The sequence below is a fragment of the Chrysochloris asiatica genome, unplaced genomic scaffold (assembly GCF_000296735.1).
Source record: "Chrysochloris asiatica unplaced genomic scaffold, ChrAsi1.0 scaffold00044, whole genome shotgun sequence".
In the NCBI taxonomy this organism is placed as follows: domain Eukaryota; kingdom Metazoa; phylum Chordata; class Mammalia; order Afrosoricida; family Chrysochloridae; genus Chrysochloris; species Chrysochloris asiatica.
In genome coordinates this window covers 8,236,614-8,258,548 of record NW_006408562.1, presented here as the reverse complement: position 1 = coordinate 8,258,548, position 21,935 = coordinate 8,236,614, and the positions used below count along the sequence as shown (strand labels likewise).

The following is a 21,935-nucleotide window of genomic DNA, read 5'->3' as shown; positions in this document are numbered from 1 at the left end:
CTTCTAGTTCATTTGCCTCATTCACTTTATCTTGTTTCTGGACATGTGCTGATATGGTCATCGTGTCTGTTTTTGGGCATATTCAGGAGTTATCTGTGGCCTTAATACTTAGATGGATGTGTATTTTAGAATTTTTTATGCTTTCTGATTGCCTCCAGGTAGATGTGATTAGGAGATGGGCTGCCCTTTTCACTCTTCTTCATGAGAAATTTCAAGATGACATGTTGGTCATTGTGATATAACTCAGGATTTAATTTTCGGCCTATTTCCTTTTCAGTCTGCCTCTCCTGCTCCACAATCCCCTTTCAGGCCTTTTTCCTAGTGATAAACAGTTCAGGGCCAGCTGTGGCAGTTTTACGCTGCCACTGGTTTTAAGTGGAAACTGTCACTTTAAATTTTGAGATCGTGTACATGCGTAGTAGAACCCTCTGGGGATGGGGGTGGGGTGTCCAGTTGCCCAGGCAGCCCCTGTAGTCACCAGAATGGAGGTGCGCAGACAGTGAGAGACCAGTGAACAGATACAAAACAACAACAACAACAACAACAAAAAACGTCCACACCTTTATCTCCGCAGTTCTTCCTGATGTCCGTGGCTGCTCTGATCCTTCCCCTGCTTGGCCTCAGGAGCAGCACAGTGTCTTGAATTAGAAAGCACTGGATTTCTTGCATCTGTTACAAATTGCTCTAACTGTAAGCCTTCCAACCTTGTAAATATTCCTTTATATGTGGTTCAGAGTTCTCGCACCATCCCCTGAGCCTGCTTGGTCCGGTATTCTGTGTTGTTGCTGACGGAGCTCCTCATTGCAATGCTGCCCGATCCACCATCTTGTTTGTTCTCTCTCTCTTTCCTGTCTTTTTAATGGCCTTATTTCCCCCTCCTGTATGATGTTCTTTATGTCATCCCTCAACTCTTCTTGTCTTCAGTCATTAATGTCTAATGCATCAAATCTCTAAATTAAGGTGGTCTCTAAATTGAAGTGGGATATTTTCAAGTTCCTTGTTTTAATTTCCTTCAGCATCAACCTAAACTTGTGTGTAAGCAGTTGACCATGTAGTTGTTTTCCAAATACCTAGGCACAAATGAGTGCACATTTCATCAGTTTGTTAAAATAATTCAATTTACATTCCATAAATTCTTGGAGCTTTTTTTTTTTTTTTTTGCCAGTGCCTTCAGTACAGCTTGGACTTCTTTCAATTTCATTGGTTCTTAATCATGACACCTCCACTGTCTTACCACAGAGCTATAACAACTCCTCAGCACAATGTCATAATTTACTCTGCAGGGACTTTGATTTTATTTTCCTGTCACAAGATGTCCACTGGTCCATTACACTGATGACACTATGCTGACTGGACCTAGTGAGGAAGAAGTATCAATGGCTCTAGACTTATTGCTAAAACATCTAAGTGCTGGAGGGTGCAGGATTCAACGGATCCTAGAGCTGTTAGCAGCCTGACTGCTGATCCTGCTTATCAGTCCTGAAGCTAGGTGAGTTCCTTTTAGTTTTGGATGGCTTCCAATTTTCCTAAATTCATATTTCATACATTCCATGGTCAATTATTAATAAATGTTTACATCTGTTTCTTCTTATTTTGAGTTCTGCCCCTTAAGAAAGCTTTCTTCCATTTACACCATTAAACTCTTCCCCAGTCATATTTTGAGTGCCTCCCAACCCAGAGGGCTCATCTTCTGGTACTATATCAAATAATGGTCTTCTCCTATTCATAAGCTTTCCATTGGCGAAACTTTCAGAAGTGGGCAGAAGGTTAACCAAGAGATTCACTCTTCCTCCAACCAACATTTCAATATAGGAACACATAGGGTAAAGAATCATTTGGCACATTCCAATGTCAGGTATACTTGAAACTGAAAGGTGGGATGTATCAGTCTACAGACCAGATCTGAAGGTCCACCTGCCCAGGTTCAAACTATGGACAGGTCACTCAATCTGTTGTTCAAACCTATGCCCATGTGCCCATAGGTCTGATCAGAGCTTTTCTTCCAATGGGAAGCGTCCATTAGGGCCCAAGTATTCTGGATAAGAGAGCTAGCAGGGAACAGAGGGAGAAGGGAAGACAATGGTCTGGTGGACACAGGAAGCCTGTGGACAAAGCTAACTGTGTGAGATCTTCCGTTTACACACTATCTGGCACCAACAGCACTGTCAGTGGAGAGAAACTGACAGCCTTCCCTTTGTGAACAGGAACCAGACAAGGATGCCCTTTATCACCACTCCTATTCATTACTGTGCTGGAAGTCGTAGCCAGAGCTATAAGGCAAAACAGGGAAATTAAAGGCATCCAAATTGGCAAAGAGGAAGTAAAGCTCTCTCTATTTGTAGATGATATAATCCTATATATAGAAAACCCAAAAAACGCAGCAAAAAAACAAACAAACTACTAGACCTCACTGGAAGATTCAGCAAAGTGATAGAGTACAAGATCAACATACAAAAAGTCAGTTGCATTCCTGTATAATAATGATAACACTGAAAAGGAAATTAGGAAAGCAATACCATTTACAATAGCCACCCATAAGATGAAATATTTAGGAATAAATGTAACCAGAGAAACAAAGGACTTATGCAAAGAAAATTACAAAACACTACTACAAAAGAAACCAAAAGACTTACAACAATGGAAGAATAGACCATGCTCCTGGATAGGGAGAGTTAACATTGTGAAAATGTCCATACTGTCCAAAGCAATCAACACATATATACTACCTGGCACCATAGTAAAAGCATTCAACCTCAAGGTCAGTTTGAACTGCAAGACTGGCGGTTCAAACTCACCAGTCGCTTCTCGGGATGAGTGAGAACCAACTCAACAGCACTTAACAACAGGGGCCTTCAGACCCTCCATGAGCAATCTCGAGGTCACACTCACCGGTTGGTGGAGCCATTGTAACAGTAATTGGGCAGGAAATCGTAGTTGAGCTCCCAGAAGACATGGAGAGTGATTCTTCCATAGGGCGCCGACACGTTGTGGTTGCCTTCACGAAACATGGCATCAAAGCTGTCCAGTGTCAGGTACTTGCTCAGTAGCTTGTGGGTCATGCGGTTGATTTCTAAGAGGCCATCCAATTCCTAAAGAGTCACAAGAAACACAGGTAAGGTCAGAATAAAGGGAAGGCTGAGGGAAGGAGAAGGCATATTGAGGTTCAGTGAGACGCAGGCAGAGTCATCCACGCTGAGGGCAGTCAGATGCTAGCTGTGGATGGAGCTTGGCACTGAAAGACATGATGGTTTGTCTGTGGGCCTATGCCAAGAGTACCCAGGGCAGGCTTAAGTTATGTCAAACTAGTTTCCTTCTTACACTTGAATTCATCACATCTTCCCGGGAACCCTGGACCATGTCCATCTACCTGTGGTTGCCTCATCGGAGCTGTTGTTCATTCTCTACAACTGCTACCCCTGAACTGCTCACCACCCTCCCAAAGGGGAGGAATCCACTCCAACCAAGTAGCCCTAAAGGGGCTGCCCCTCACCTCACAACACACTCCAAACTGGCACAGCGCCCCCACTGGTTAAACTCCTCTCAACACCCTTGGCCTGGCCCCATTCTTCCTCTAGGAGTTCCAGTGTACTCACAGGTGCCAACACTCATTTATATACACCAGCCTCTGATCTTACCGACCTCAGAGCTTAGGGACCCTGTCTTTGAACTCTTTCACCACTGTAGCCACTGTGCAGGGTAACCCAACAAATAGTTGTGTGGTCAGTGAGTTAACTCATGTGGTCTTTTGCCATAGTACTTTGGAGAAGCAATTTGGGGAGCCTCCCACGTGGTTTTACACCCCAGAGGGCTTTTGCAGAAAATGCTATTTTTGTGTACAATCCCTGGGTTAGTGACATTTCATGGGTAACTGAGGATTGGTCAAACTTGGATCTGATGAGGGAAGTTTGCCTTGTAACTCATGATGAATGGATGGCTTGGAGGACTGAAATGAGAGGTTTTCAAGGTCTCCTTTTTGACAGGACTTGGGAGGGGAGTGTGTCCTTTGGGAAATTGAAGCCCATCCCAGGTCTAATGGGAAAGGAACCCAAATGCTGCCAATGAGAGAGCTTCCAGATCCGATCTGGGCTGGTTAATAACTAGGAAAAAGTTGCAGCTGAAAGAGCCGGCTAACAGCTAGGCTGCTAGAGACAGAGCCATGTGGAAGGAGACCGGCTTCCCAGATATATGAGGCAGTTGTTTTTTAGTTGATTCACATTTTCTGCAAATGCACTTTTTAATATTTGTTACTGCAAGGTGTGGAATGCCTTGCAGTAAACAATCTGGCCTTGGGGCCTGGTCCTAATAGTTGGACCACATACGAGGCCAGTGAGCAGGGCCTGAATAGCCCAAGAGGGACTGCCAATTCTGACTGGGTCTCAGAAGACAGGATGTGACCTATCACGGCTATGACACATGAGACCAACAAATGCCTGGAAGATGATGCCGTTCTGGGGGAACAGAGCAAGTATCTGGTCTTAGCAGGAGAGCTCTGCACGCCGAGATCCCTCCTGGAACTTGTCCTATGTGTTGATAACTCCTTTTTCATCCCAGCCAGATTAAAGACAGCCCCCTTCCCCTGGAGTTAGTGAATCTAGGATACAGAGAAGAGGCTAGTGCATGCTAACCTAACCCCTGGTCAATGGGATGAGAAAGGGAAGCTTAGATTTCTACAGAATGCACTAGGCATGTGTAGTGGGATTTATTATCCACCACACATTTATCTCAGCTTCTCTGAACTGGTTTAATACAATTGGTGTAGCAAACAGTTAGCTAGAACAGACCGGAGAGTTGTTTCATTCCATTGGTCTAGCTTTCTTCTTCACTGATATATAATATGTACGTTTAATCTTCTATATACAATTTTCTCTCAAATCCTTTTTCTGTCTTCATATATTTTTCATTAAAACATTACTTCTCCTTCTACTCCTCTTGAAAATACGATCCCATTGTGTTGTTTCTGGATTAGGCTTTATTTTTTAAATATATGTTTTCTTTTGTAGCTCATTCTTCCATTAAGTACCAGTATATCTATTCACAGCTTTCTTTTCTCCCATTACAAAAGTTTGTTAAACTTCTGATTTATGTTGTTCTTTCATGGCATCTATGACTTTATATTAGTTCATTTTGAGAGAGCAAGCTACAGTTCAAGAAAATTTCACACTTATCTTTCTAGTATGCTTTCCTTGTCTGTATTTTTCATGTATTTGCTTCTTTTACGATAATTTTAGTAAAACGGGATTTGGCCATGATCTTCATCTGTGGTTCAACTACACTTTAATCAGTTTTCCTACACTTTAAATGAAGCAGGGTTAGTCTGAATAGTTATTATTACTTTCATAACTCTGGAACTTCTCATTTTTTAAAAAACAAAAACAAGTGTATTGTTCAGCAATTGCTTCTCGTTTCTGAGAGCCGTCTCTTTTGTAATTGTCCCCATCGTCCCATCCTGACCGTACTGAGTGATCTTCCCACAGTTTCTCTTCCCATGCACCTCTGTGTTAGAAAGGAATTTTGATTTACTAGTTCTGAAGTGGGCAGGGCTGAACATGGTTATGTCAGCGAACCTCATCTTACCACAAGCATTTTGAAGATGTCTCTGCATTGAGTTCATCTCTATTGGCCATGAATGACCATGAGCACTGAGTCATCAAACTGGGCTTCCAAAGTGACAGCAGTAGGCAGCAGGACTCAAGTGGTATTCGGGATGTCTGGTATGACGAGGTGTCTTAGCATAAGAGCCATGGTATGCCAGGCTGACAGAGACAGCAGTCTTCTAATGTCTAACTTGGTCCAGGTCTACCGAACAGCAGTCTGACCTGAATCACCACAAAAGAATACCACTGCTCTCCAACCAAGTCCTAGACCCTGAGCCTCCCCTCCTGAAGGAAAGAGCAAAAGGGCCTGCAACCCTACCAGAAGTGCATACTCTAAGTCTTGCTCTTAGCCTTCCCCAGTGGAAACTATCATGTAGCCATTGTCACAATGAGCGCGCAGTGGAGAAGGGCAATCAATCATCAGGCTTTTCTGGGCTTACTGGGCACCGGGTCTGAATGATCATTCATTCCTGAAGACTCACCACCACTGCAGTGGAATACTCAGCGGAGGAGTTTACAGCAGCTTATGGAGGTCAGGGGGCCAGAGGGGTGGTAGTTCTGGCCACCTCATCGTGGCTCACCATACCTCCTTCCCTCATACTGGAACACCTCGTTGGGTCAACATCCTCAAATGGCAAAGCCACAGCGTGTACTGTGCAGTTTGACACATTCCCTGCCGTTCTTCCTTCAGACACCTGATGCCACACCATTCTGTCTCTCGTTTCCTGAGAGATGACGCCAATCACATATGAGACCATTTTTCCGTTTCCCACATACTTTTTATGGTCTTTTCTGGTATATATCTGACTTTCCTTTATACTATTGTTTAGATATTTTCTAATGTCTACTTTCCAGTATGGCACTGCGGGTTAATGCATTGGACTGCAAGGATGGTTTAAACAGCAAAGTGGCAGTTGAAACTCACCAGCAACTCCTTGAAAAACCTATACAGGGTTGCTATGCATTGGAACGGACTTGGCAGCACTTAACAACAACTTTCCAGTTTACTAAGCCTGTCTTTTCCTGTGTTCAAACTGCTATAGAGACAGCTAATTCTTATTTATAGATTTCAATTACATGAAGAAATTCTCCTTTACATTTAATCTATTCACATTTTCTTGGGCACACTAATCATAACTGTTGTTGTTGTTAAGTGTCGTCGAGTCGATTCCAACCCATAGCGACCCTATATAGGGTTTGCAAGGAACAGCTGGTGAGCTTGAACCACCGGCCCTTGCAGTTTAAACCGACTTTGGAGTCTGGCGCATTAGCCCACAGCGCCACACCAGGACTCCTTAACTCTACCAAGAAACAAAACCCCACTGCCAACAAGTTAATTTCAACTCATAGTGACCCTGTATAGGGCTTCCAAGGTTGTCAGTCTTTACAGGAACAGAAAGCCTCATCTTTCTCCCACAGAGCAGCCGGTGGGTTTCAACTGGCAACTATGTGGTTAAGCAGTCCAATGCTGATCCCACAGTGCCACCAGGGCTCCTTTTACTTTAAGTGTCACAAAAAGATCTGTTTCTACTGTCCATTTGTCTCCTGATGTCGTCATATGATCCAGTCTCTTTACACACACAAGTATTTGTTAAATTGTCAACGGTTGATTTGATTCTACTACTCTATGGTTTTGCTTTGGAGAAAAGATCATATTGTTTCACTTACTATATAGCCCATGTTGTTATCTGACAGTGTAAGTTCTCCCCCTTTTTACCCTTTTTGCAATCAGAGCAGCCCTAGATAGCTTTAGAGCTTATTTCACCACATCAACTTAAAAATTTTTAATCAAAGACTACGAACTACAAGGTTGGTAGTTCAAACCCACCAGCCATTACTTAGAAGCTCTGCACAGGGTTGCTATGAGTCAGAACTGACTCGATGGCACTGAACAACAATAACATCAAATATTACTATTCAGTGGGGATTACATTAAACCTACAGGAGAAAGATGAGGCTTCCTGCTCGCGCAAAGAACTGCAGCTTTGGATACCCTACACAGGATACTCTATACGCTATGAGTCGTACCTGATACTCGATGGCACTTAACAACAACAAAATTAAATTGCAGCTAGTTTGGGCACTTTTATCTTTTATGAAATGTTGTCCTTACACCCATAACAAAGCACTTTCTTACCATATACTTAAGTTATCTTAATTCACACTGAAGTTTTTAGATTTCTCTTGTATAAATTTAATCACATCAGGCTCACTTCAAAAACATCTTTTTGTTACAAAAAACAAATCTTTATATACTGTAATATAAGCATGTTACTTATATTAATGAAGTAACTATCTTTTGTCATAGGTAGGTACAATTTGCTCAAGATTACCTATTCTTTGAAATCAATTTAGAATTTTTTAACCATCTGAAAACTTGTAAAACTTGTAAATCTTTTTTTTTTTAGATGCTAACACTCTAAACCAAATACCTAGGGTATGTCAATTTCAGTTAGTGAGTATCTTTTCATTTTTATACAAGAAGTGGATCCTATCAATAATGACAAAAGCAAACTGAGTTCCACTGCTGGGAGGCTACCATCACATCTCCTGAGCTGTGTAGGTGTAGGGGGTACTCACAACAATAGATGTCAGGTCTTCACTTTCAAATCTGCCAATTGCCAGTTCCAGTGACTTATACATGGCGGCCGAGACACGCTGTGTGATCAGACGATTGAGGTCTATTGATCTGCCGAGGAGCTGGTGAGAGGGGCGGGGATGTCAGGGAAAGCAGGTTAAAATCTTACCAACAAAACATAAACAAGCAAAGACGAAGTCCCTCCAGAAACTATTTCAAAAGACAAAAAAATAAAAGTTTAGAAAGCTGAAGTGAAATGAATCGTGTCCCCCACAAGAGTTATGTCTATGTCCTGGCCCCCTACACCTATAACCCTAATTAAAATGTGAGAAGGTCTTTGTAGAAATAGGGTCTTGAGGTCAATCATTCTGGATCTAGCGTAGGACCTTAATCCAATGAGTGAAGACACAGGAGGTCTGACACAAACAGAAGAAGCTCATGAGAAGAAAGGAGAGATGGGATTCAATGCCGTCACAAACCAAAAGATGCTAGAAACCATCAAAAGAACAAGGATTATCCACTGGGGCATTCAGAGGTTCCTCTTGTTGCCTCTGCCAACATCTTGATTTTAGACTTCTGGCTGTGAGATCATACATTCCAATGGTTTTAAGTCAACCAGTTTATGACAACTTTTCACAGCAAGGCAGAAAAATGAATACAGATTTTGGGACTGAAGAGAGCAGTGCTATAACAAATACGTAAAACTGTGGACATTGTTGTAGAGTCGGGTGATGAGCAAAGACGAGAATTATTTTGAGAAACGAGATAGAAAAAGCCTAGATTGCCTTGAGCAGAGCCATTGATAAAATTAACGATGTTACAGATTTTGCTGGTGAGTCCTTAGAAGCAAACGAGAAATACGTTATTGTAAACAAGAAAAGGAGGAGATCCTTATTGTATTGTCACTGACTCGTACTCTACAATTATATAGAAAGCTAAGCTGGATATTTACCTGAGGTGATTTTCAAGCTAAGTGGAAGGTGCAGCTGGTTTCTCCTTGCTGCTTACAATAAAATGAGAGAAGAGAGAAATAAACTGAGAAAGGAACTGTGCAAAAATGAACCAGAACATGATGACTTTGAAAATTCTCAGTCTGCCCCCACTGCCAAAGATTCTAGAGCATGATGTCATGGAAAGAAGGCTAAGGAAAGGGCTAGAGAAACGCTGGCTAAAGAGATCAGGCTTGCAATTTGGGGATCCTATCAACCATCTTGTTGTTGTTAAGTGCTGTCCAGTAGGTTCCGACTCATAGCAACCCCATACAGGGTTTCCGAGGAGCAGCTGGTGGATTTGAACTACCGACCTTGTGGTTTGGAGTCCAGTGCTGATCCTCCAGCATCACACTGGAGTCTTCGCAGAAGTCAACAGAGATGAGGTCATCCAGAAAAGGTCTGTGGAGAACTCTCAGTGGTACTGCTATTGCTGTTAGCAGCATGGTGACCCCAGGTTTGCAGAGTTAAATGTTTGAACCACCAACATTTCTGACAGCCATCCAGTATCATAGATTGAATTGTATCCCCCCCCTCCACAGAATATGCATCAATGTGGCTGAGGTGGGTTTCTCAGGTATCTGGCAGTTGTGTAATGACCCCCCCATGACGTGACCTACTGTGATAGCCCATCAAAAGGATGGATGGCGGGAAAGTTGTTGGCAGGTGCTCAGTCTTATGCCATCCAGACAGTTGTTCTGTTTGACCCACTGTGTCTGTCCATCTCACTGAGGGTCTTGCTCTTGTTCCGCTGGCCCTCTGCTTTACCAAGCAAGATGTCCTTCCCCAAGGACTGGTTCCTCCTGATAACGCCTCGAAAGCACATGAGATGCAATCTTGCCAGCCTTACTGCTAAGGAGCAATTTGGCTGTACTTCTTCCGAAATAATCTATGACACAGTCAATATTCTTTACCAACACCATAATTCAAACGCATCGATTCTTCTCCTGTCTTCCTTATTTATTGTCTACCTATTTATTGTATTGTTGTTGTTGTTGTTAAGTGCCGTTGAGTCGGGTCCGACCCATAGCGACCCTGTACAGGGTTTCCGATATAGGCAATTGAAAATAACACGACCGAGTCAGGTACGCCTGAGTCTTCAAAGTGACAGGTTTTCTTCTTCAACTCTTGCAAGAGGTTTTTGTGGAAGATTTGTTCAATTCAATACATCCTTTGATTTCTTAACTGCTGCCTCCATGATGCAACACACTTAATCCTATCACAGCCCTAATTGGATGTAGAGTTTCCCTGGGGTGTGGCCTGCAACACCTTTCATCTTTTAAGAGGTAAGAAGGAAACAGAAACAACCAGACTTCCCAAGGACTTATTTCCATCAAGAAAGAGGAACCAAGAGTAGAATGTGTCCTTTGAAACTGGGCCCTTTACAATTAAGTTCCTAGATCTGGAGGGAGATTGATACAAAGACACAGGGAGACCTGTAAGGAATGCCAAGTCTAAAGGAAACATGGATCTTCCCCAAGTGTTGATAGAGAAAACCTTTGAAAGCCAGCACTGGAGGTTTTTGCCTCTTAAACTGTAAAAGAACAAATTTCTGTTTGTTAAAGTTATCCACGTCTGATATTTTTGTTACAACAATATTAGATAATTAAGAAGTTCTAGTGGTATGGTGGGTTAAGCATTGGGCTGCTAGCTGCCAGATTGGCAGTTCAAACTCACCAGCTGCTCTGAGGGAGAAAGATGAGGCTTTCTGCTCCCCTAAAGATTTACTGTCTCAGGAGCCCTAGGGAGCAGTTGTACTTGGTCCTAGAAGGTTGCTATGAACCAGGATGAACTTGATGGCAGTGGATTAAATAATTAAGGTATCCAGCACTTAACCATTTGTGCCACCCAGGGATTCCTGAAAGCCATGAAGCTACAAACGTGCTATCCTTCAAGAAAAAAGAAACTGCTGTCCAAGGCTGCTGATCAAGAGCAAGGGCCAGAAAGGACGGGCCAGAGATAAGAACTGATGGGCCCTCCGAAGATGTGTGCAAGCACAGAGGATTATTCTCAGGTCTCAGACCTGATGGAATTTTCTCTAATGGGCTTTGAACTTGCTTAGGGCAGTGACCCCTTTATTCTTTCAATTTCTTCCTTTTAGAATAAGACTGTCTATCCTATGACCGGCCCGTATTTCAGAAGCAGGTCCACAGATGGACAAAATCACAACCAGTCTCATTTATATCTGATCCAGCTGATGAGATTTGGGACTTTGGTTTAGTTGGTATTTAGATGAGATCTTAGAGTTAAGAGTTAAGGCTAGAATGAATTAAGACTTACGGGGATGTTGGAATGGAGAGAATGTTCATTTTGCATGTGGGACAAATGTGAATTATGGGGGACCTTGTAAAAAAAAAAAAAAAAAAGGAGGAGATCTGATACTGGAAGGGAGAAAGTCGGAGGCAAACAGTTACACTGTCACAAGTGAAGAAATACCAAATACCAGGGACCACCAGAAACTGGGAGACGAAAGAATTTTCCTGTGGATACTTGGTTACACACCTGTGGTCTCAAAAACAAATTTCTATTGTCTTTAACCATCAAAGTTTATGGCAATCCATTACAGCAGCCCCCGGGAAACCAACACAGAATGGTGCAGTGGAAATGATAACATTTTAAGATGAAATTACATACTGTTATTGTTACATGCCATCGATTCAGTTCCTACTCACAGCAACTCTGTCCAGGTTTTCCAAGGAATGGCTGGTGAATTTCAACCGCACTGATCTTATCACTCAAACTGACCTTGTGGTCCAATGCTTTATCCCACAGTGCCACGCCAATTAATCAAATACCCTACTTTCCTAGAATTGTGATTTTGGAAGTTACACAGTCTTAGGACTTTTGTAGCATACTCAGCACTGAATTTACTCTTAACATCATAGAATTACCCTAGGACTCATCAAAGCCCTTAGAATCTGGGTCTGTTAACCAACACATTCCTTATCCTTGTACTCAGACCATCTCACCCAGCCGGTCCTTTGCAGTCCTACCTTTCAGGGCCTTCGCACGACAAACCAACAAAACCACTCCATTTCTGTGGCACAGTTCTAGGACCCTTTCTGTATCACAGTATCAAACATCTGAATGGACTAGTCAAAACAAGTCCCAGATGGAAATGATGGTTTGACGTTAGATAGTAGAATTACGTGGGATTTCCCCAGTTTCCTTTTTGTTATATTGTGGTACTATGGCTTTTCTATCCAGTGTCTTTAACCCCTACCAAATGCTTGGGTGGGACCATGCAAATAGTGACAGAACTCTAATGCAGGGATTGATGGATTTTGGCATCTGACTAGGTTTAATTAAAAAGAGCCAAGTCAGAAACAGGAACAGATGATCCCAGGACCATCAAAAAAGAAGAGCCATCAGTGGAGAGTGTGAGACCCCTTTCTGGAAAAGCAGTTAAAAGGAGAAACAGAGCAGCTGCCGGCTTCCCAGCCCATGGACGGGGAAGAGCCAAGTGCCTATGGGCAGGAGTCTGGCTTGCAAAATGTGCCCTTTGGACATTTATAGACTGGCATAAGGAGCTTTGTAACACTCGTCTGAACAGGACAGAGGCCTAGGGACCATGTGGCTGAGGGGTCAAGATAGACCTAGGCTGCAGTATGGCAAAGAAGAAGCATTCCTGAAGGGAGAACTGTTGACCCTAAAGTATACCCTTCTCACTTCCCTAGTAAACCTCATGGGAGTATGGTAGCTCTGTAGGATAAACACTGGACTGCGACCCACAAGGCTGACAGTTCATGGTCACCAGCTGCTCCACAAGAGAAAGATGAGGGTTTCTGCTCCCACAAAAATTTCAGCCTTGGAAACCCTACACAGGGTCACTAGGAGTTGGAACTGATTAGACAGCACTTACCAACAATAAATCCCAGAATGATGAGCACTGACTATGAATTAGTGCTGTGGCCACTGCAAAGAATCACCGAGCCCATAGGTGAGGCCTGTGGGAGCATGGCTAGTGTCAGAGAGGGCAGAGACAGTCAGAGGGTGGACGTATGTCAGACCTCGGTCTCACAAGAAATTGGCAGCTTGGGTTGATTTTGAGTTTGAGTCTCTCTCCCCCTTGTGAAGCCAGAAGTCTTAACTCACCACCATTTTTACATCCGAACTGCAAGGTCGGCGGTTCAAACTGACCTTGCAGTCCAGTGCTGATCCAACAGCGCCACACCAGGACTCCGTAGAAACACATACATACATATATATATGTAGTTGTTGTTAAGTACCGTGGAGTCGGTTCCGACTCATAGTGACTCTGTACAAGGTTTCTGAGGCTGTAAATCTTTATGGGAGCAGAAAGCCTCCTCTTTCTTCTGCAGAACCACTGGTAGTTTCGAACTGCCAACCTTGAGGTTAGTAGCCCAATTCGTAACCACTATGTTACCAGAGCTCCATATATATGTGTATATGTATATATATATATATATATATATATACATACATACATACATATTGTTAACTGCCATCCAGTCGGTTGTAACGCATAGCAACACTATATAGAATATTCTTTTTGTTGTATAACAAAAAGATAATGGGGAAAATCCCAAATAATGTAAATTTTAAAAAAGGAGCCCAGGGCACAGTGGTTAAAGTGCTCATTGGTCAAAGCAAAGGCCAACAGTTAGATCCTACCCATCATTCCACAGGACCAAGACCTAGCCGCAATCTGCTGCGTTAGAAACTTGACAGGGCAGTTCTTACCTACACTACTGGGGGGTCAAGACGAGTTCAAATGGACCTAACAACAATGGGGTTGGGGTCTGGACATCTGTCTGCTTGTGAAAATAACAAAACACACGGACTGTATATTTTTATTTTTCGTTCCGGTTAGGAGAAAACTTGTTTCTGACACTAGCTTAGCTAATGAGTGTTTCTCACCTTCACTGTTTTAAAGCTTCTGGCATTTGAACGGAAAGAGGAACGACCTATATACAGTAGCACTGGCAAACAGACCAACAGCAGCAAACACTGCCAATCACCCTTCACGCTCGCTGTAACGGAAACAGCTCTTTCCTTTAGCTTTTCATACTTCATAAGTCTGTTCACACACACACACAATGTACTGATATCTATTAAAACCCAGATATCCTTTTTTTTGGGGGAGGGGGGCAGAATTCATATAGTTAGTGCTAAGGTAAGAGCTAAAATAGGGGCAATGATAAATATTAGCATAGAGGAGGTTTGGGGACAAAGCGGTTCTTTGGTGAAAAGTTTTCCTGCATCTGCAATAGATTGTAGAAGTCAGTAAGGCCCTACAGCGTTAGGACCTTTACGAAGTTGCATGTACCCTAATACTTTTCATAGCGTGAGGAAAGCATTCAGACGGCAAGAGGTTAGTAACAAACACTATTAAAAAGAGGAATTGTACCTCTGATTATAAAGGTTTAAGCTTTATGCAATTACCAGGCTCTGCCATCGTAACAAACCCTGTTCTAGGGTTGTTGTTGTTAAGTGCCGTCGAGTCAATTTCAACCCAAAACAACCCTGTATAGGGTTTCCGAGGGGCAGCTGGTGAGCTTGAACGGCCAACCTTGCAGTTCAAATGGCTTTGTAGTCTGGCGCATTAACTCACAGCGCCTCACCAGGACTCCGTTGTTCTAGGGTATGTATATTATTTTGTAAATTAAGATAATTTCATTTAGTTTTATAAGGCACTTCAGTGAAGTAGGCCTTATTTCTCTTGTCCTTTCATATTAGGAGAAATTATTATATAGATAGAACCCGACCTGGATTACTGTGGTCTGAACTCGTATCATGCAAGACTTTAATCGTTGAACAAATGAACCTTTAAAAACTACCTCACCATTAGTTATGTTGTTAAGTGCCGTCGAGTAGGTTGCGACCCGTAGCAACCGTGTATAGGGTTTCCCAAGGAGCAGCTGGTGAGCTTGAACCCCTGACCTTGCGGCTCAAACTGCTTTTGCAGTCCAGCTCACTAACCCACAGCGCTGCACCAAGACTCCGTAGTTAACTATAACTAGTGGCAAAGAAAAATTGATCTCTAGTCACCTGACGCAACAGAGTAAAAGGAAAGGTCAGAACAGAAGGAAGATGTGGAATGTGTTGCTAACTGCCTTCATCTACAACCGCCTTCTTTGCCAAAAGAACAGGATGGTGCCTGGCAGTCATTACTGAACACTCTACAGAAGACTCTGGATGAAACAGAGCGAGATGCAGACCAGAATTTCAAATCCTCACAGATTCCAAACTTTCTGGAGTCATGAAGGCTAGGTGAATGCCTGAAACTATTGCCCTGAGATCATCTTTAAACCTAAAAACAAAAAACTATTGGCAGAAGTTTTCTTACAACCATTAAATAATTTAGTTTAATTAAGAAAAAATGTTTATGCTGAGCAATGGGTTCTTTTAAGAACTGGCTATATGGACTCAAACTGACAACAACTCTAAAAAGGTTATGCACGAACTTTGGTGGTGGTGGTGGTGGTTATGTGCTGTGGAGTCAGTTCCAACTCAGAGCGACCCTGTACAGGGTTTCTGAGGCTGTAAATCTTTACGGGAGCAGAAAGCCTTATCTTTCTCCCGAGGAAACATGTACTTTAGGGTATCGTAAATTTATGTTAAATGTGGACAAACAATTCAGAAAATGAAGGTGAAAATGTTTGCACAACTTGAAGGACGTAATGGATGTTACTTAGTGGTACATACAGAAATTGTTGAATTCGTGTGTGTTTTGCTGTCTGTATTCTCAACTACAAAATAAGTAAAAGGTTTAGAAAAATATTTGTAAAAAAAAGTTAGCTTACATAAAAAGTTCCAACATTTTCTATTATATGCAGCTCCTTTCCACTATGACCCAGGAAAGCATTTCACGCACCTGCACGTGCCTCTGTTTGAGCAGTGTTTCGTAACGGTTGGATGGTGGCAGGTGGATAGTTGCGCCTTGATTCTTACATTCCGAACGTAACCGTTTATCAAGAAGCAAACTAAGAGAGAGAGGGAAAACTTTTCAAGCACTGTTACGTTTTAATGGAAAAATCAAATCAAGTTACCAAAGATTTAGTATCAAAATCAAAACTATATAAACTCAGCAAGATTTGAGATGAATTAATAATGACTGTTTTCCTTGAGCATTGTGCCTTTAGAGAATTATTTATATGAGATTAAACTAACAACCTTGCCCCTGCAGCACCAGAAGAGACCTTTAAGGGACAGAGAGGAGAAGTTTTCAGTGATGAAACAAGAGACTGAAAATGGTATTACAAAGTGAAGAAAGTAACCAATGTCAGTGAACTGCATATGTAAAAATTGTTGAGTGGATGCATGGTGTGTTGCATATCTATTTTTACTATCCCCTCCAAAAAAACCCAGAAATCACAAACCAGACACTCACCTTCCCGCCATAACCTTATAATATGCAAATATCTGATCTGCTAGCTTATACACAAACTGGTCAAAACACAGATTCACCTGAATGAAAAGAACACACATTTTAGACTTTGATCCCTTAAATCCAGACCAAATAACACAACTTAAAAATATATTATTTGTTGTTAAGGCGACTAAGAGAGAACTAGAAATGACCTAACTGTCCAGCAAGAAGTCAAAGCAAGTTATTTGTGTGACCAGACATAAGCATTGAATGGAATTCATCAGGATTCCTACCAGGGATAAAAATGTTCTTATCCTCTTAGGTACACAGGAATATGAAGACGTTCTTCTTACTGTGATCTGCGGGCTTATGGGCTTAACCTGCACTGGCTTCTAGGACCCCCTACTCCCACCCTGGAGCTTGTTGTGGGGAAGGGACAGGGCAGCTACACTTGGCATGGAAATGACTCCATGGACAGACACCACAGTGGACTTCTTCCCAGAAACTTCATTGCTAAAACACATATTCTTGCTTGCAAAGGGGGCTAGAACCCACCGCACACAGCTGTGAACAGGATACAAGGAGGAGAGCCCTGCTCTACTGGATTCAAGGCCCTGACAGATAGGAACGGGGGCGGGGGGAGGGGGTCACCCAACCAGCAGCTGCCCAGGGAGCCAGAACACAGTCTCTGAAGAATCACTTTCAAGTGCTCCTTATAAGAAGACAGAGGATTTAAGCCCAGAAACACAAAACCCATAAAATGCAAAAGCAATCTGCTGGGATTATCAGGAGTAAATGCTCTTAAGGTTCACCTGGAGACAGAATCATCTCCTAAATATGTCTGTGCACGAAACAGAAGAGACTGGTTGGATCCATTCTATTGAATACAAACACCTGTCTTACGGTATGCTTGTAATATACAATAGGCTAGAATATGAGAAAATACTGATGAGCTGTTATCTGGTAAAGAGCACATAGGCAGCATGCCTTTTCATGTGTAGATAGAGAGAACTGTAGGGGACTCACATCAAAATGTGCTCTCAAAAGTTTATTTCATTCAAAATTGTCTAGCATTTAAAAATAAAAAGCTTAACACCTTTGACCGTCATTGTTTTGGAATGAGCCGCTCACCTCAGCCTCGATCTCGTCGTAGAGAAACTGCTTGCTGAACTTGGTGAGGGCGTAGTGTGCACTGTCGTTGTACAGGTCGAGAGAATACAGCACGTACCTGTGGGAGGGGCAGCCGTCAGCTGCTGCTCAAAGCCGAGCCCATACCCGGGAGCACACCCACCTCTAACTTCCCAACCCCTAGGAAATGTAATCTGTCATTCTTTCCTCTCTCACGTGAAAACAAAAACGTTAGGTAAGTTTTTAGTGTTTAAGGAACTCTGGTAGAGTAGTGCTTACGAGTCGGGCTGCTAACCACAAGGTCAGCAGTTTGAAACTACCAGCGGTTCCGCAGGAGAAACAGGATGCTTTCTGTTCTGTAAAGATTTACAGCCTTGGAAAGCCTATGCAGGGTTGCTGTGAGTGAGAACCAACTCCACAGCACACTACCACCACACCGAATAATATTTTTTATAGCAACAAAAATCAGTATTTTCTCATTTTGGAGAATGAAATGCCTAGCAGTCGCAGTCCCACCACAACCATAGGCCTGGTCTAGCACTGGCCCATGGCCAAGCGTCCTTCTTCATTCTACCCTGGGTCAAGAGAAAAGACAGCCACAAGGCCTTCCTTCTGAAAGCCTCTGCCAGGCAGGAGGTCCCAACTTGAGGCTCTAGCATGTAAGCCAGGCAGCATCACGCAGAATCCCACATCCAACCATGGAGACCCAATACAGCCACATGGCAACTCCCCATCAATAAGAAGGGAGCCTTGGAAGACCATAGATGCCGCTGTCCTGAGCATGTCTATGGTGGGCCGCACAAGCACACACAGTCCATTGGCTACCCAATCTCTTCACCACAGGATATTCCATTTGGGATTATTTTTCATTCCAAGGACTTTATATTTTTAAAGACTCTACATCCCCTCCCTCAAAGAACAGCTGTTTAATGAACAATTCCTTCCTGGTGTCAGATGGGTCAGGGATGCAAGAGGGCACCCCCTTCCCTGGTACTGCACCAGGCAAGTCAGTGCTGAGCGTGGGGAAGGTCCAGCATCCAGCATTTTACTTCCTGGTCGTGCCTGGTCCCAGCATGGGACCCATACACAGGATTCTTAGTTTCAATTCAACAGCAAGAAACTTAGCCTTATAAGCTTCCAAATGAAACCCCAGCACCAGCCCAGTCCCTTTGTCCCATCTCCCAGCTCCTGTGGTGCCTGGACCAGAAAGGACCACCTCCCCGGGATGCTCACTCCATCATCGATGCCTCTTTGGTCTCTAAGATGTGGTCGGTCAGAATCCAGGGCATCGACATCTCAATGGGGAACTGGATTCTCCTGCCCATGGTCAGCTCCAAGAAGAACTCTCGGAACCACAGCTGTGAGAGGTCACAGCACTGCTGCAGCGTCTCTTTAAGAACCAAAACAACATCCCGTTAATGTTCCACGGCACAAAGAAACTCAAGAAAGTGACGTCTCCCTGACCCAGCAGGGGTGGCCACGAGCATGTGGGCAGGTGCCATGTGCCTACACCAGGGTACAAACAACCACAGATGTCTGTGCACACAGCGGCCACCCTAACCCACACAGGCACCCTCACCGAGGGTCAGCACCCACATCCAGAGGGGGCCCTATGCACCTGCAACAGGACCTCCTCAACCCCACCAGGCCCTCAAAGGGACCATGAGAAAAAAAAGTCATGTTTTAAATGAAGAAACAAGGTGAATTATTTTTCTTTAGACTAAGAACCAACCTCGAGGGTACATCAAAACATGCACAACCAGTACAGGATTAATACAATGCGAAAATTAAGGCAGTTTTCAGTAGAATGTCCCAACTCTTTTAGAGTTAAAACTCCAACATGTTACTCTGATGCAGTGTCATAGCTGAGGACAAGGTAAGCGGGTGCAGGGGTGAACATGGACGTTGTGAGGACCCACACAGACATGTGTGAGGGTTTTGAGTGTGGTCCTGCACAGGTCAGCATGGCCAGAGGTCCCCAGGAAGAAGGCAACCTGTCCCTTCTACCTGTGACCAGGTCAGGCCCATCTTTGTTGGGGGTCCAACTTCTGGACTTTGTATCTCTGCCTGCCTCGAGACACAGACAGCAGGTTACATCTGCCTGTGTTTGTGGCCCCCTCAGGCCTGTGGCCTATTCTAGCAGCCACATCACACGTGGTGTTGGTGAACCTCTCCCCGCCACATGCACTCACGATCCCACATGCCTGGGGTGGGGGCCTGCACAGGTGGCCAAGCACTGGAAGCATTCTGAAGGCGTTAGCGGTGTTAGAGCATGTGGCTGGGTGCGGCTGTCAGTCTCTTACCACTGAAATTTATCAAGTGAGTGTAGAAGAATGACTCTCGATGAAATTTTTCTATGTCCAATATGGTAGGGCCCTCAAGGCTACTTCTCAAGGTTTTCTTGGAACCACTTTTGTCTGCAATGAGGGACTCTAGCATGGTTCTCACCATGTAAAGCTGCATCAGCCAAGGAAACATTTGCAGGGGAGAAAATACATAGTACATTAGACAGGCCAAACTCAAGAGAACTCCCCAGAGAAGGACTGCTCCGCTACAACCTGCCCGGTGCCTGCGTGGGGCAGGAGAGAGCTGCATAGGCCAACACCCACGCCAGCCAGCCGGGTGCCTCCTCCAGGACTGGCAGCTGCCACCCAGCTGCCCAGGAGAAAGAGTAACTTGTAGCGGAACAGTTCACCTCTGTGCTGTGAATGTCAACAACAACAACAAAAAAATGAAGCGATGTCTTACCACCAAAGGTTAAAAGAGGCGGATAGATGTACGACTGCCTCAGAAACGCGTTTACCACATGCAAGAGCCTTTCCATCCCCAAAGACTTGAGCTGCCGAAGGAGCTCAGCAGAACTCAAGGACTCTGCCATGGTGCGCACCATGTAAAGCTAAACACCAACAGACGGGGGGGGAGAGGTGGGAGAGATCCGTTAGTGACAACACACATTCACAGGGGCAGCAGACAGACACCAAGGGGGTTGCCTCCAAGAGGATACCAAGACCCTCCTCTCAGACTAACCTCGCAGAGAGGTTTCATTTAGACATGAAATGTGCTTCGATGGCACTTTTCTAGAAGATTTATGGATGAGATTATTATAAAAGCACACAGAAGGTAAGTAAGAAGTACCAGGTTCTAGAGTGGGAGAAGAAGGTAGCATATTAAAGGCAGCTAATGAAAATCAGGGAAACATGCTCAGAAGACAGAAGAGGATTGGTGGTCTCAGACTCATCACACATGAGAGCAACATTTTTCATTTCCACTCTTATGGAGTCTGTTGACTATTGTGAAAATTACAATTACACACGAGCATTGATCAAGACACACAGTCTAAAGAGACACACAAGAGACATGAACCCACATTTTTAAGGCAAGAGTTGACATAGAGGCAAATGAACTTCTGAATGCACATTAATTATCTTAGAGTGCCACATATTATCTTGGGTTTTGTTTCAGAGAATTGTTCCCCATGGCTAGAGGCAAAGAGCATCAGAGCCAGCCAGGCCTTGAATACTTGCTCTTTTATGCATTTTTTGGAAGACAACACTTGTGTGTATGTGTTATCTCTATATACACACAAGCAGGAGGCATTGTCCTCAGACTATTCAGTGCTCACCCTCCCCTCGGTTCACATGCAGCCCTCCCAGAGGAGAATCACCACGACCACTGAGGGGGCAGAACGGGCTGGGGGGAGAACCTGGGTGCTGGAGGGTCCCACGGCGCGCCTGGGCACTTTGATGTCAAAGCCGCTCTTTGGGTCCTTCTCTCCCCTCAGAGCTGGGTCGTTGAAGGGCTCGTGTCCAGCTTCCCAGTCACACACTGTCTTCCTGATGGCCTGCAGGACACTGAACAGGGTGGACAGTCGTACCCCCAACACAACTCCAAAGCCTGCAGGGACTCAGGGACACTCAGGACAGAAATGCCCTTGAAGGGAAAGGAAGGATGTGGGAAATGCCAAGTTCAACACGACATTTTCAAAGCACAGCTTCCACGGGAACATCCGTGCCCCTAGAAGATATGACTTAGGTGTAACAGGGACAAATGAGCCGACAGCAATTTTCTTATGTCCTGAACGCACATCACAGCAAGCAGTAATTCAGCTTCAGGGCAGGGAGAGAGAAGGGCCCCGCTGAGAAACAGGAATCCGTATTTTTCAATGTGGGCCCAGATGCACTGAGAGCAGGACCCTGCCACCACCAGGCACAAACGTGATCTCACCAGTACCATCAGGGAAGACATGGACTCCCAACACTATTATCATCAGAGAAGACACAGACTCCCCAACACCAGTACCACCAGGAAAGACA

General features: G+C 44.0%; 1 protein-coding gene across 1 annotated transcript in view; it reads right to left on the bottom strand.

Moving 5' to 3' along the window:
- The window catches only part of CYFIP1 (cytoplasmic FMR1 interacting protein 1), an 86,323-nt gene that overhangs the window by 36,629 nt on the left and 27,759 nt on the right, over window positions 1–21,935 (bottom strand). The window contains exons 14-21 of the mRNA XM_006861919.1: window positions 21,326–21,473; window positions 19,926–20,079; window positions 18,856–19,012; window positions 17,626–17,722; window positions 16,516–16,592; window positions 16,000–16,108; window positions 8,175–8,294; window positions 2,890–3,089 (exon numbers count right to left, since the gene is read on the bottom strand). Of these exons, the coding sequence (XP_006861981.1) occupies window positions 2,890–3,089; window positions 8,175–8,294; window positions 16,000–16,108; window positions 16,516–16,592; window positions 17,626–17,722; window positions 18,856–19,012; window positions 19,926–20,079; window positions 21,326–21,473 (1,062 nt within the window). The remainder of the gene's footprint in view (window positions 1–2,889; window positions 3,090–8,174; window positions 8,295–15,999; window positions 16,109–16,515; window positions 16,593–17,625; window positions 17,723–18,855; window positions 19,013–19,925; window positions 20,080–21,325; window positions 21,474–21,935) is intronic.